At 50.4% G+C, this 15,210-nt stretch overlaps 2 protein-coding genes across 7 annotated transcripts; one reads left to right on the forward strand and one right to left on the reverse strand.

Annotated features, from left to right (window-relative positions):
• Window positions 1–12: 12 nt before the first annotated feature.
• Window positions 13–5,350, forward strand: MTRFR (mitochondrial translation release factor in rescue). Of its 3 annotated transcripts, none has more exons than XM_007433165.4 (3): window positions 13–243; window positions 2,789–3,708; window positions 4,399–5,350. In XM_007433165.4, exons 2-3 carry the CDS (start codon window positions 3,223–3,225, stop codon window positions 4,609–4,611), a joined length of 699 nt encoding a protein of 232 aa, XP_007433227.1. In that variant the 5' UTR covers window positions 13–243; window positions 2,789–3,222; the 3' UTR covers window positions 4,612–5,350. The 3 variants fall into 3 exon arrangements, with proteins under 3 accessions (XP_007433227.1, XP_007433228.1, XP_025025567.1); XM_007433166.4 differs by having other exon boundaries at window positions 3,399–3,708; XM_025169799.2 differs by lacking the exon at window positions 13–243 and adding an exon at window positions 259–868 and having other exon boundaries at window positions 3,399–3,708.
• Window positions 5,351–5,356: 6 nt separating this feature from the next.
• CDK2AP1 (cyclin dependent kinase 2 associated protein 1) lies at window positions 5,357–14,819 on the reverse strand. Of its 4 annotated transcripts, none has more exons than XM_088135246.1 (4): window positions 14,447–14,819; window positions 8,403–8,500; window positions 7,233–7,359; window positions 5,357–6,486 (listed from the first exon to the last, which is right to left on the reverse strand). In XM_088135246.1, the coding sequence occupies exons 1-4, from the start codon at window positions 14,496–14,498 to the stop codon at window positions 6,419–6,421; spliced, it is 345 nt and encodes a 114-aa protein (XP_087991372.1). In that variant the 5' UTR covers window positions 14,499–14,819; the 3' UTR covers window positions 5,357–6,418. The 4 variants fall into 4 exon arrangements, with proteins under 4 accessions (XP_087991372.1, XP_087991371.1, XP_087991373.1 ...); XM_088135245.1 differs by having other exon boundaries at window positions 7,233–7,362; window positions 14,447–14,818; XM_088135247.1 differs by lacking the exon at window positions 14,447–14,819 and adding an exon at window positions 13,798–14,409.
• Between the last annotated feature and the right edge of the window lie 391 nt (window positions 14,820–15,210).

Raw genomic sequence — 15,210 nt, forward strand, 5'->3', positions numbered from 1 at the left:
CACAGGCTGCCGCCAGGGTGCAGCGCATGCGCAGCAGCGTCGGGGCTGAGGCCTAGGTCTGTTTGGGTTGCCCCGAAAGTAAGCGTGGCGACCCTCCGCAGCCGACCGAAGCGGGAACCAGGCCGTCCCAAGAAAAGCTTCTCCCTACACGGTATCCTCGCTCTGACCCAGCAGCTGCTCGTGCCTATTTACCACCTTCCCTTCGGCCTTTCCCACGATCCCAGCCCACAACAACCCTGCGAGGTAGGCCAGGCGGAACGAATGACCCCAAACCAGTCGAAGAGCTTCGGGGCGGGGGGAGAGCGGGGATTTGAACCCACCTTTCTCTAGCTCTAACTCAGCGTTACACCGGGACTGATCTGATTTCTAGCTGGAGAGGAGGAGTGAGCCTAGGCAAAGCGCAACCCAGGCAGGATCCTGAATCAACCTGCTTTCTGGCTTCTCACAGCATTAAAAAAAAAAAAGAAAAGGCTGCACTTTGCACGACACGGATCCAGAAGGAAAAGGGAGCCTGAATATATTTTTAGATCCGCCGAAGAGTGTGGTGTGAACACAGCCAAGGCAAGCTTGGGTCTTTGCAAACGTAGCTACTACCTGGCACGTCACCCTGGCATCCAGCAGTCCTGCTTTCCCATAATATGCAGAGCCAGTGATGGTGCTTGGGAGCTCTTGGGGAATCCCATCTGCGTGAATGGGGAGACTGGGCTCAGCCTCCTTCCTGAGCTGAGAGAGAAGCTCCCCCTCAAACTGGCCAAAGTTGCACCCCCAAAATCTTGGGCGTCTTTTCCCGGCAGCGGCTGCTGTTTCTCCATAAAGCCACCCTTCTGGCCAGAGTAAATGCAGCACTACCCCACAGTCATGTGAAAAAGTAAGTGCGCCCCATGGACACTTTTGACTTTTTCGACGTATTTCACCATACAGATATTTGATCTTCATTTCAACAGTATTGATATAGGACAAATATCACACACCGTTTACATTTTATAGTCTGTTGCGTAATTGAAATAAACATACTGTATTAAATCTACTGAACAGATTTTCCATGTGGAAAAAGCAAATACACCCTTACATTTATTACTACTTCAAATACTTAAAATTAGAATCGGGATCAAATGATTAGAATGTTGTTAGAAAGGGAGGAACCTATCTTATTGAAACCTCAGATATCTAGTTTGATTTGCTCTTTGTTGTTGAAGGGTGTGGTATCACCATGCCTAGAGCTCTCTCAGGCCTTCAGAGCGAAGGTTAAAATGCCTTTGAGCCTGGGAAGGGATTGAAAAAGATTGCCAAACAATTGGACCTCAATCATTCCACTCTCCAGATCTACAAGTGGAGACGATTTCAAACAGCCAACTTGCCCAGGGCAGGCCTTCCCGGCAAGTTCACCCTGAGAGCAGAACCCAAGAAGCTGAAAAAAAAGGCTCTGAGAACCCCAGAATTTCATCACCTGACCTACAGGCAGCTCTCACCACTACTGATGTCGAAGTGCACAAGTCTGCCATTAAAAAGAATCTGCGCAAATTAGATCTACGTGGGAGGTGTACCAGGAGGAAAGAACATCGGGGCAAGACTCAAGTTTGCTCATGAACACCTGGGCAAAGATCAGGGCTTCTGGAACAATGCTCTGGACAGACGAGGCAAAGATAGAGTTATTGGTACCAGAAGACACGTTGGGCAAAAACTAACATTCTGCATTTCAGCAGCAGAACCTGATACCAGCTGTAGAGCGTGGTGGTGGAAATGTTACGGTTTGGGGCTGCTTTGCTGCATCAGGGCCTGGGCAGCTCACCGCCACAGAATCCAGTATGAATTCTTCATGGTACCAGTGGGTGCTTGAGGATAACGTGAGACCATCTGTCTGTTCGTGCCAGGGGTGTGCTTGCTTTTTCCACAGGAACAAATGGCATATTTTTCATAGTTTTTTTTTTTTGGTTCAGTTATGTCACCTTTATCTTTATATCCTGTTTGAAGGAAGATAAAGTACTGATATGTCCACGTATGTTAAAAAGGAAAAAAAAAAAAACTTTACACGGGGCGTATGCCTATTCACATGACTTTACCTCTGCTTTTGAAAACCCGGATCTAAAGAAAAGCTGGGATGGCTTCTTACCATGATGGATGGTGGCCAAGCTGCATTTACTTTGGCGGTGGGGTGCAGTGCAGTGCAGTCGACCTAGCCAGCTCTGCAGTGGTGCTCACGATGCAGCCCTTTTCTTCCCATCTCCTTTATTCCCTTGGCAACTGAAGTGGCAGGCATTGCATTGTGACTTCACTGCAGAGGGTGGGAGAAGATGAGGGAGGAAGCTGGCTTCAAAACTGCTACTTTCTCACCTCCTTGTTGTCATTGGCTTTCTGGCCATCTGTCCCCTCCGCGTCCATGTATCTTCTGAAAAAAGCATGCCGCTGGAGGGACAGACTAATAGCTGGCAAACATACAATTCAGTACCAGCATTGATTGGGAATGATCAGAAACTGAACTGGAAATGTTTTGATAATGTAGCATCTCAGGAAGCAACCTATTTTCAATTAACGGAACCTCTGCAACATTGTCCAATGGAGCTTTTTAAAAGGGCTCCTTTCACTCAAGTTCAAGTCAGGTCATGGCTCTGAAACAAAGCTGGAAGATACAAAAGCTTGGTTTCGGATCAAATTTATTATGTTTCAGAGTCCGTTATACTTGTGTTGCTGACAGTGGCTTGTTGTGGGGTGTGCGTTTTAAAGCACTGGCTGAAAGTTTTTTTAGTTCTGAATTTTAAAAAGCTAGATTTCTTCTCATTTTTTTTCTTAGTGCCACTACTTCTTGGCAGCATCTTGGAATCCAGTCATTTGTTCAACTGGGCCATTAATTTGCTCTAAGAATAGGAAGAGAAAAGTTTGCAGAAAGAAATCAAGCAATGAGCTCGCCCTCTTCCTCTCCCTCCCTCGCCTTCCTGCTGAGCTGCACCCCTGGGCTATTATATCTTAGAGAAGCCTTGAGAAGGATATGCAAAACGAAAAGGAACACACAGAAGGCAAAAGGCACTGATTTCATTCTGCTGGATTGCAGCAAAAAGGTGCTGTGCAGGAAGACCAAGGTGCAATTTGGCAGCCATTCAGAGGAGTAGGTAGTACATTGCTTGGTAGGTAGCATGGAGAACTTTCTCAAAAGTAGCTGTGGTGAAATCCCTGGATATTATAACCTTTTTCATAGCTGCAGATCCGCTCCTGCTATCTGATTATGTCATGCCAGTTCTGCAGTTAACCAGACATTCTGCATTGCATAAGACTTCTTGGAAGGAAAATACAGATTTGGCCCGTTTCTCCTTCCACCAAACCATAAAACCTGCTGCATGCAATGCTGTTAACAAACCAAGCTTATGGATTGTTACCGGTTGCACCTTCCTGCTTCTGTCTTGCAGCTGGAAAAGTCCCCTTCGATTTCTTTTGATGCCTCCATCAAGTTTATTACGCTTGACCACCCCTTTGATCGTCCAACGGAGCAGCTTCCCTCGGACACCAAGGCTTGGAGAGAAGCGCTTCTTACTGGGCCAGTGCCCTGGACTGTGGTTTCTTGAAGCAGGAAAGAAGAGCTCCAGCGATCTTCTTCCTCTGAACGAAGCCGACTTGGAAGAACAGTTTGTCCGGGGCTTTGGGCCTGGAGGCCAAGCCACAAACAAAACCAACAACTGTGTGGTTCTGAAGCATCTTCCATCAGGGATTGTAGTCAAGGTGATTGCACGGGTGGTTCTAGTTCGCTTAATCTGGCAGGGTTCCCTAGTCTTTTCCGTACTTGCTGTGCACGATCTGGAAGTTACCCGAGTTTGGATCTGAAATAGGTGGCTGCCTGATCACCTGCGGCGAGTAAAAGTCCTATCCAGGTGACTAGACGGGAATCTTTCCTGTTGTAAGCACACTTGTGATTGGGTTTGGACTAAGTTTGGGTCTATATTTGAGCATCCTACCAGGAAAGGTTTTAGCTCAGTCTGCCACAGTCTTGTGATCGTATTGAAACCAGCTGTCTCTTGAGCAGTGTTTCTCAACCTTGGCAACTTGAAGATGTGTGGACTTCAACTGCCAGAATTCCCCGGCCAGTGGAATTCTGGGAGTTGAAGTCCACACATCTTCAAGTTGTCAAGGTTGAGAAACACTGCTGTAGATGAAAACATTCTTTTAGCTAGTGGTGGCTGGACCATCTCATCCTGTTGATCCCATTACAAACATAAATACAATGCAGCCCGTGCGCTGGTCCTCGTATTAGTTTTTATGGATCCCTTTGGGAGTTTGGCCTATTGAGTCTCTTCAGTGGCACTTCCACCCATCTCCCCCAATGTTTTGATGTAGTAATACCTATCCTAACGAATGTTTCCGGACGAGGCAGGCCGTGTTCCCTAAAGTCAGATGCTTGTTCTTCTTCCCTAGTGCCATCAGACGAGGTCCCTAGAGACAAACCGCTTGAAAGCCAGAGGGATCCTCCAGGAAAAAGTCGACATTTTCTACAAAGGCCAGGCCAGTGCTGTGGTGCAGGAGAAACAGGAGTTGGAGAAGAAAAAGGAAGAAAAGAGGCGGCAAGCAAGGAAGAACCTTGAAAGGAAAAGGCATTTGAAAGAAATGCATGCCCTGGAGGACAAATAGGAACGTGGACAGCATTGGTTACCGTTTTCTTGTATTTGTGGTCTACTCTGATGCCTGTTTCTCATTTTTTAAAGAAAAAGAAGTGTTTGGGACTCAGCAGAGGGAAATACAATCCGTGCTTTCATTATTAGTGTGATGGCACCGTTATTATTTTTTTCCCTTTCACTGGGGACAGGGAGATCATCGCCGGTGGCAGAGGACTGCCTCTCATTTTCCGGAGCCTAGATCACGGCATTCTTTGGAATCGGACATAATTTATTTCTCCCTCTCTCCCTGCATATCCTTTCACGGAACTTTGAAAGAACAAACTACGGTTTGTTTGCAATTATTTGGTGGCACGCAAAGGGGCCACCTTCCAGCTTGGTCCCTGTGATACTAAACTGTATCTCCACTGGGCCGCTTTTATGCATTTGATCGGACTCAAAGCAGGGAACAAAGTATGTTGCATTCAAAACAGATGAGAAAAGTGCACAACCTGCCAGAGTCGGTGGAGCGGCAAGGCAGAATTATGTTCTGGAACGCAGCATTGTGGGCATGGCATTGCGTTGTTTAATCAGAAAAAGATGGATCCTCTTTTAGGGGCCATCCCTGCAGGCTGGAATGATTCTGAATGTACATTTACTTTCATCTTCTCAATCTTCTCCATCACCAGTCTCCTATGTTTGTCCTCTTGTAATAATTTTAATTGCTTGTACATCTGCCGGGCTTTAGATGTAAATGGCTCCCCACGGTTTAACAACAGAAATTACTGAAAATAAGCTTTATTACGTCAAGTAATAAATACATACAAAGATGCAAAGTTACAATTTAAATCTGGGGAAGGGGGAATTGTTAATTCGGGGCCTGATGATAGGGCTGAATTGGCTGTTTTCTGCTTGGGAGGAATGCGTGCATTTTTGGATGGTTTTGGAAAACTCATGCAAAAGGGGACATTTTGGGGAATGCAATTTATGGTCTGCGTGCCAAACGTATAGTACTCTGGATAATAACAATGGTGTTTGAAGGGCACAAGACGGGGATCTTTATACCCCTCAGCATTAAAAACAATTCCTGAAATGGTTTGGCGGTGAGGCAAGTTAATTTGGGGTGATTAAGGCAATTTTTTTTTCAAAGAGGCTTACCCTGCAAATCCTTGCTGCATCGTAAAGGATTCTGGTTTCTTTGTGGACATCCGCACCTCATCCACATAACAGTGTGGTTCTATCCTATGTGCCCATAGAACCACTGATGCGTTTTAGAAAAATGTGAGTAATGTAGGGAAATCTGTCCAGCTTTATTTCAGCGAGGGACCCCTGGAAACTATGAAGGATCCCCCCCAACGGCCCTGAATGCAGATTGGAAAACAATCTACCCTTTGGAGGGGGAGAGAGAAGTCGAGAGAGGATGTTGGGTGCAAATGACACGTTAAATGGGAGAGAGAAGCTTGTTCCCGACTAGGAGCAGGATCTGGGGGACAAAGAAAAAATGACCCTCTGAACAATTTCCGTTCATTCCAGAGGAGGCTTTGGATTTCCTGCTCCGTGTTCAGGAATGGCAGCCTGCTGAAATGGAGGGAGTTTCTGCAGCAGTTTATGAGATGACAGAAGGAAGTGTCTGAATGGGAGGAAGGGAAATGGGCCTGGCATCCAGAAATTCTACTGGGCACACAGCCCCTTGGGCACAGACCCGTTCTTGAGAAGGGCAGTGTCCAAGGCTGGAAGAGGAAAAACAGAATAGTCAGTTTAACGGGTTGGTCTGAATGTTTCCATACTTTCCAAGGGAGCTGGGGTCTCTTGGAGGCGGGGGGGCAGTGAAAAAGAGATGGAGATTAAGATCTTGCATTTCTCTCAGTCTCTGCTAAACACTCCCGGACCAGTCCTCTTGCTTGAATGATACCTGTAAAATAGATAAAATATTGTCTGCTTTTTGGAAGACGCCCCCCTTTTTTTCTTCAGATGAGTGAGCAACTAACTTCTTACCAGGGAAATAACATTATAAGGAGCCAAAATTCCAAAGGAAATCATATTTACTGCCTGCCTTTATGTGAGAAATTGGTCTGTGTTCATTAGGGTCTTCCCAAGCACTAATTTTAGTTTCCATTTTTGGAATGAATCCGTATTTGTGTCAAATAGGCAATGCTGCGCTTGCCTTCCTGCACCTCCCAAGTCTGTTTGGGTATGAGTCCTAGAAAATATCCTGCATTTTGCACCTAGTCAGGGTGTGTCAGCAGAGTTCGTAATGGCCTAGTTCATACTTTGCACTAAATGATACTTGGATTTAATTGATTTCAGCCTGCTAGGATGTATGAACCAGGCCCTGAGGCTTGTCACCATGGCAATGAGCTAGCTATGGAGTTCAACAGACGAAAGAAGCAACAAGGCCAAGTACTTTGGTCCATTAGAGAGACGATGTGGGACCGACCCTGATTCCGCTAATTCCTGCCGATTTGCTCCAAATAGCAACCTCGCATCTTTCTATCAGCTCTCCCCGGAACAGTCACATTGCAAGTTCAGAAGTAGAGATTACAAGGACGCTCAAACACCCTGCCTGTTGCTCGGTATAATCCTGAGGACTAGAAACTTCGGTGATTTAAAACAACAGGATTTAGCCCTTTCCCCATCCCACAAGGCTGGCCCAGTTACCTCGTTTTAGCCTTTCCATGGCACTTTTGCTTCCGGCATACGTGGGCCTAATTTCTTTCCCTAATTCTTCTATGATGGTCAGAAGTTCTGCATATTTGCTCTGGGGGACTTGACTGCTGCCGGTCCCCTGCTGGCAGAAAAGAAAACCTGAATTAAGTCACAAATAAATCCAAAAGATGTTGGTTACAAACAAGCCGAGCAATACTTAGTTATTTATGGTGTCTTATGGTATTGGTTAGTAGTTAAGAGCATTACTTTCAAGCAGGTGGGGGCATCAGCGGGGGTGGGTTTGTCAAGATGGTGGCTGCCATCGTGTGGCTGTGGACGCCATCTTGACTTCTTTGACCCTTGCCTGATGAAGATGCAGACCACATTTTCTGGTAGATAAACTACACCGAATGTGGGCCTTACTTCACAGTAATCGAGCCTGGAATTGAACTGATACATCCTGTCCTCTGGTCCTCAACATTTGGCCGTGGCAAACATCATATTCTTCCCAAGTTAATAATATTTTTATTTGGCGTGCCCTTACGGTATATCTAAGCTCAGTACAAGACCTATTTTTCATACAGGCCTCCTTTCTCCTCTGTTCTTCGGGTTTCAAAATCGTAAGCTACTCAAAATAGCCTCTTTCGGGAGAAGGACAAAACAAAGTTTGCTCAAGTATTCACTGAATAAAACACAACTGGGTTTACCCAACATGTTAAACCCTAAACCCTGGTTTACAAACGCCAGCGGCTGAATTCACACACCCGCACTTAGCCAGGAACGGCATTATGCGTATTATCACACCAAGGAGACAAACCTGTCAGGGAAACAGCCTTACGTTATAAAGCTGTTCCAGAAGCGCTGCCTGTTAAAACGGTTCCATTGCTCAGACCGCGCACCTCTTTTGCCCAATGAGTTGTAGAAAACCAAAATGCTCGTATGAGGCTTTATCGCAGCTCTACAAGACCCCGTCCCTGCAATTCCTGGTTACTAAGCCCTTAATAGCCAAGAAAACCAGGCACCTCCACCCCTCTATTTAATTCAGTCTTTTCAGGAACTTGTAGTATCATCATCGTCGTCGTCATCATGCCAACCCATCTATATTACATGAATGAAAGCAGGAATGACCAAGTGACTCAATCCACGTGCCTGGTAAAGTTAAAGCAAAATCAGAATTCTTACCTGCACTCCCTGCGTGTAGCCTAGAGATGGGGGCCCGTAATCGTTAATCAGGTGCCTGTACTGCCCCGAGCCTGCCATGCTTGTAGAAGGAGAATGAGCTTTGGAGAGACAAAATGCCATTGATGAGACTGAATCCCAAAAGAATGGAAAAATACAGATAAATGTCCGTTCGGGGGGAAAAATGCATCACCTATTGCTCTTCCTTCCACTCACAGCCCCTAGAAACCGTAGTCCTAACGCAGAAATAAATACCAATATCTGAAGAGTTGTCGTTTCTGTCTCGAAAAAGGAAACTTTTTTGGCTTCGCACGAACCTTCCATGTTCTCCCCAGCTCCGAAATATAGAAAAATGGCCATTCTTAGGGGCCATATTTGCGATCATGGCATTATTTGCAATCGCTGCCCAGAGTCACTGCGATGAGATGGGCGGCCACAGATAAAACCACCCACAGAAAAGGATATCATTGGAAGGGGCTTTAAAATAATTTAATTCAGACGCCCCTGCTCAGGTGAAGCCTTACTATGACCAAGTTGACAGTGACCAAGTTGTAGGCGGTGGAGTTCAGATGCTGGAGAGTATCCGTATTGCACCAAATACTTAGATTTGGGGTTGGGGGGGGTGTCATACAGAAAATATCCACCCTAAAGTTGGCCACAAAACCGTTGACCTACTCCATAAATCGGCCGCAATGCCTCGCTTTGCGCAATAGAGACTGAAGTCAAAACCACGCCAACCACATGATTTACAGCCTGGGCGAACTGGCTGCCGTGTAGCCTTGCCTGGCAGCGGGGGTCCGGAAATTCAAGCCGGGGGGACCAAACCGGGCATCTTGGCCAAGAAAAGCAGAGTCCCCCAGGTCAGCTATGCCCCTTCCCCTTTTTCGGCACGGAGCACAAATGCTGGTGATCAGTGGGGCTGGTTGGTGGCCTCGCCATCAGGAATGGAGTGTTGGAGATCATGGTGAAGACGGGCCCGCCTGCCAGGAATCGGCATGCCCGCGATTCCTCTCCAAAGCCCAGCTCCTCCTGTCTGCCTTCTCCAGGGACAAGGAGCCCGCCCGAGCCCAATCTCGCCCTAGGGGCTGCTACTCACCCCAGGGCGATGCTGCTCTCTCTCCACCCCCCCAAAGCAAAGACAGTGTCGGATTCGGGGTGCCGTTACCTGCTCCCTGGCCCTCAAACACGTAGTAAGACATAGCCGCCAGCACCAAGAGCCTTCTCCGCCGCAGCAGGCCCCCAGGAACAAAAGGAGGGAGGGGGGGTTCGGACTTGGCTGCGGCACCGGCCCCCCTCAAACGCAATGCAGATGGCCGCCTTTTGCAGCCGTGCCAGCTTAGCCCAGCTGGAGGGTGAGGGTGGGTGGTGGAAGGAAATCCAAACAAAGCCAGGCTTGCTTAGAAACACCGAGCCTTCGGAAAGGAACCCCCAAAGTTCATCTAGCCAAGTCCGAGAGCCGGATCTCCCCCCACAAGGCACGGAGCACCCCGGAGAGCTGCAAAGGGGGCAGAGGTTCAGGGTGGTGGATCAGCAGCTTCCGTCCTAGGGATCCCCCCCGGACAGGGTCCCTCCAGGTGGACTCAGCACCAGCTCAGGCTGGGTTCAGACCTCAGCTGTTTGGCCCCTGCAGAAGTTGGGGATTACAAAGCCTATCAGCCCCAGAGGGCCTGGCGCCTGGCCCCTTGGGATGGGAGTTGCCAGCCCAAACATTGGGTGCATTCAGCTTCAGACCTCCTTTGTCTCCCGGGCTGGCCTTCAGCCAGGGTGCCGGAGTGTGCCTAGTTCACAAAGCAAGCGGAGGAACCATGTTGGCCACTCTCTTTTCTCCTCCCCCCCTGCCCCCCCAAAACCTGTTTCTCAACCGAAGAAACGACATGCATTTTCTTTTAAAAAAGGAGCCACTCAGGTTAAATGGGAATCGACCTCAGCATGCCCAGGAAGAAGCTTCTGGTTTTTGTTTTTTTCCCCTTCCACTTGCATCGGGGATGATTTTCACGTCTTGAAAGGAAGCAGAATAAATTTGGGAAGCATCTTCTCTCGCGGCCTGAGTCATCCTTTAGATGTGGCAGATGGCTGGCTCTCCCTTCCTCCCCTCCCCGCTTCAAAGCGCGTCCAAAATGTCGCAATTACTTTTCCCATCTAAAATGCAGGACAAAAGGGAACATTGGGGAAAACCGGCCTTCCTGCGCCAGATGTGGAGGAACTGCTGCTGACTTAGAAAGAGATCCGCTCACTTTGACACTTTCAGTGCCCCCACGCCCCACCCTCTGGCCTTCGTTGTATTTTTAGCTGGACTTCCCCTGTGTCACCAGATTTTCTCCCCGGGAGTGGACGGTGCCTTCAGAATTCCCCACACATAAAACCCAAGCAGCTTTCCAAAAGAAAAAAAAAATGAAGGCACGAATCTCAAGCATCCTTGAAACTCAAATAACATGGATTGAAGATGTTCTCTTGCACAAGTCCCACCAAGAATGGGAGAAGTGCACAAATCTGGGGGCATATCCACCCCCATTCATTTTTAGTAGGCCTTTGCAGGATGACTGGGGCCCTGAAAAGGCAGGGAGGGTGCTGGTTTATGGCATTAAGCCATTATTTGCCTAACCATAGTTTACTGAATCAATCACAGCTGGCTGGGTTCACAGAACATCCACAAACCAAGAAAACGTACATTATAGTTTAGCAGTGTTTTTCACACTTGGCCACTTGAAGATGTGTGGACTTCAACTCCCAATATTCCTTAGCCAGCATGGGTGGACCTCAACTCCCAAAATTGCCCCGCCAGTATGCTGGCTGGGGGATTCTGGAAGTTGAAGTCCACACATCTTCAAGTGGCCAACTTTGGAAAACACTGGTTTAGCATATGGTATGAACCAAGATGCCATCCATGAAGATTAATGATTTAGGAACCAAACTTTAGAAGAAAACTTAAACCATCGGGGGGGGGGGGGGAGCTCACACAAGCCTATTTTTAAACATCTCTCTGTTCAAACACTTCCCTATCATGCTACCCCCTCCTGGGTTTTAACAACCAGAGTCTTATAACAGGAACATTTAACCCAGCCTTCCTATCCTTATTCAGAGGTTGAGACTACAATACCTAGCATTCTTGGTAGGGTCCAATGCTGGGCTTATGGGATTTCTAGTCCAATGCAGGGAGGGAGCACATTTAGACCACCAAGCTTAGGCTGAAGGTGGGGCCCTGAATTCAGACGGGGAACCCCCCATGTTCCAAACGGCCCTTTCAGCCTCGCAGAGGCCATTTACTACTGACCCTTGCAGAAATGATTCTGCAGCAAACGCAGATGGAATAAAGCTGAGTACCTACCTCAACCAGCTGTTCCCCTCCACCCCGTTTCCCAGGATGCAGCAGGGGGCACCAGATGATGCTCTCAACCACAACTCCCATTATCCCTTCCAGACTGGCTACAGCTGCTGGGAACTGAAGTCTATCTCACCTGGAGGGCCCCAGCTGGACTTCATCGTAGTGACTCTCAGCAGGGCAACTCTTCAACCTGGCCATCCTTCTGAAATACTAAGAACAGTGTTTCTCAACTGTGGCAACTTTAAGACGTGTGGACTTCAACTCCCAGAATTCCCCAGCCAGCCAAGCCTTCAACTTCTGGGAGCTGAAGTCCACACGTCTTAAAGTTGCCATGGTTGAGAAACACTGGCTAACAATGTCAGTTCCTGTTAGCTTTCTAATTCTAGTTGCCAGATTTCAGCTGGAAAGTAGGGCAGTTTTCCTGGGGAAGAATGCTAACAGTTTTTGCAAGCTGGTGCTTTTCCACCTGGTTTGCGTTGGCACCAAGAGAGATCCACACCGCTCAAGCACTCAGGGGGAACTGAGGTCCTGCTTGAACCTCGAGGAGGAGCAGAGAATCCCAGCGGCCAGGCACCCGAGATCCCAAACCTCAACCACTTTCTGGAATCTTTCCCTAATGCCGGAAATCTTCTTTGAATTAGGATAATTACGGCCATTTTAGCCCGTTCCCCAAAGAAACGCAAAGGAATTTTGCTGGCAGGAGAGGGAGAAGAACAAGGGAAAGAAAGTGAAAGGAGGAAGGGAAGGTGGGAAGAACCAAAAGGGAGAAGGGAAATGAAAGAGAGGCACAGATCGTACTTTCACGGAGGAAGGGGGAACCTGGGAAAACACTGCTCCCTAAAGATCCGAAGACCCCAAATGTGTGTCCTACTGAGGTGACAGCTTTCAACTCTCAGAATTCTCAGCACATCTGGAGGGCACCAGGTTGGAGAAGGTGGCCTACAGCCGCCCTGGTACAGCCAAAGGTCATCTGATGTCCTTTTTGTGGACCGTCACTGCCAGCCAAGAGATCTCGGGGTCCGGACCAAGGCTCCCCCTTAGCAAAGAGGTGACCTCGCCCTTGAATCAAGGACACGGGGCACAGCCATGTCGTTTTCTTGGCAACCGTACCGAGTGGTTTCAACTTCCTAGCCCTGCCTCCAGCCCTGGGGTTTCCTGATAGATCCCCCATCCAGGCACCAACCAAGGCAAGCCCAGCTTAGCTTCTGAGCCCACCCAAGGGAAGCCAGCACTGCCAGTGGCTCCAAGGCCAGGAAGGATCTGGGCCCCTGCTTTGCAGGCAAGAGATCCCAAATTCAGTCCTCAGCATTTCCCGGGTGGGTTGAGAAAACTCCAGCGGATAACAAGGAGATCTGCTGCCCACTGGTTACACACAAGATCGGGGGAACGAACTGAGGGTCCACAGCTGCGTTCTCTGCTTTGGGATGAAAAGGTCCTTCCCTGGATCAGACAACAGAGCCAGGTGAGAATAACGTGGAGATTAAGCCACCCAAGTGGCCGACCCCTTCTTCTCCACCAATTGGGCTTGAGCATTCAGGGGTAGACTGTTCTTGCAGCTGGGGCCCCTTGCCTGGAAAGGCCCTTTGTGCTGGCCATTCCAGCCACAAACATGGAGCTGAAAGTCAGGTCTGTGACCTGGGGGCCATTGCCCAGTCCTGGGCATTATTTAAGGGCAACTGGTCTCTAGGCCAGTCTTTCCCATGATAGACCCTTGGGATGTGCTGTGACTACAACTCCCAGCATCCCTAGCCAGCACAGAAAGCGTAGCCCCAACCTATCCAGGGGAGGCAGGGGATCGTCTCTGTTAGGGTCCTAGATCAGCATCCGGCAATGGGTGCTTCTCAGGAAGAAGCAGAAAAATATAAGAGGTAAAAAGTTGCATGTGGGAGCCCTATAAAGTGCATGAAGTTTATAGTTTGTGTTCCTCCCCAGAAAGCTAGGAAGGATGAAAGGGGGGTCCAGATACTTCAGGACTCCTTAGAATCCTTTGGGCTATTGATAAAACTTTTGTGACTCTCCATTTCCTGAAGGGGGGAGAGCCAGCGGCAGGAAGCCCCCCTAAACCCTTTGACTTACCTGGGGACAAACTCCACGGGGATCACCGGAGACTTAATCCGGAGCAAAAGCTCCCCCCACAACCGGCTCTTCCAGCCCCCTTTTCGGAGAAAAAGACCCCGCGCTCGGCCTCCGGAGCCCTCCGGGAGAAAGACCCCGCCAAACGCCGCGCCTCTGAGCATGTCCAGAGTGGGCTGGGGCGGGGGGGGCCTTGCTCGCTCCCCCCCCGCGCTCCGTGCCCAGCCTGGGCCGCCTCCTCGCGTTTCCTTCCCCGCCTCCCTCCGCGGCGCGCACTTGCGCCGGCCGCCCGCCCGCCCGCTCGCTCGCTCGCTCTCTTCGGCCCTGGCAGGGGCGAGGCCAGGCAGCGCGGCTCCCTTCCGGCCTCGATCCGAATCGATCAGCCGCTCCAGGGAGGGGGCGGCAGGACCGCTCCCCCGGCGGCCGGCGGCCCCTCCGGCCCGCGCCCGGGCGCCGCGGCGAGGGCGCAGCAGCCCGTCCGGGGCGGCGCGGGGCTGGGGCTGGGAGGGGGCTCTGCGCGCGACCCAAACTTTGCCCGCGCCGGCTGCCCGCGGGAGGAGGGGGCGCACAATGGCGGAGATGAATCAGCTCGGCGGGTCGCAGCCCCGCCACGCCGCCCCCCGGGAGAGTTCGCGCCGGCATCCCGCCTCACCTTGGCCGATGGGCGCCGCGATGGGCGCGATCAAGTTGGGCTTGTAGGACATGCCGGCGCGGGCAGCGACATGGGCCGGGGCGGGCGGCGAAATGCCCGGCGGGGTCCGCGCCGCCGCGCCTCCCTCGCCTGCTGGCTGCCTTCCGCGGCGGCCGAGGCGGCGGCGGCTGGCCCCGGAGTCGGGGGCGGGCGGCTGCCGGGGACCTGGGCGAATATGGCCGCGTCACTCGCGGAGAAAGCCGTCCATCCATCCATCCATCGATCTCTCCGTCTATCGGCGACGGATCGCCCCCCGCTTTCGGCTCCTCCGTTCGCGGGGAGGGACGGGCGGAGGAGGCGGAGGAAGAGAAGGCTCCGGAGGAGGAGGAGGAGGAGGAAGAGGAAAAGTTTACGGCGCAACGCATTTTTTTAAGCAGTGGGAGGAAACTCTTCCCGAAGCTGGAGAGGGGCCGGACGTTTTTTGTTACATAGTTTGCAGAGGGTTTTTGGGGGGGAGGTCGGCTTTCCCTGCTACTTTTGGGGGGGAGGATGGCTTGCAGCCTTTGAGGGAAACGTGCGCCTGTATTTCTTCCGCGCTTTGCCCTTCTGGTCGTTTTCGAGGACGGGGGGCTGTTAAAAAAAAAAAAAGATTTCCCGGAGGGGGAATTGGCGGGGGGGGGGTTGCCAAGGAGAGGAAAACGGCTCCTTTTGGGTACGCGGTGCCGGTTCCGAAAAGCAGACACAGCCGGGCTGGAAACCCAAATGATATTTGCAACTGGTGGGGG

Source organism: Python bivittatus, unplaced genomic scaffold, assembly GCF_059951505.1.
Source record: "Python bivittatus isolate LINGU-HERP-01145 unplaced genomic scaffold, Pbiv_v1 ctg000100_np1212, whole genome shotgun sequence".
NCBI classification, from domain to species: Eukaryota; Metazoa; Chordata; class Lepidosauria; order Squamata; family Pythonidae; genus Python; species Python bivittatus.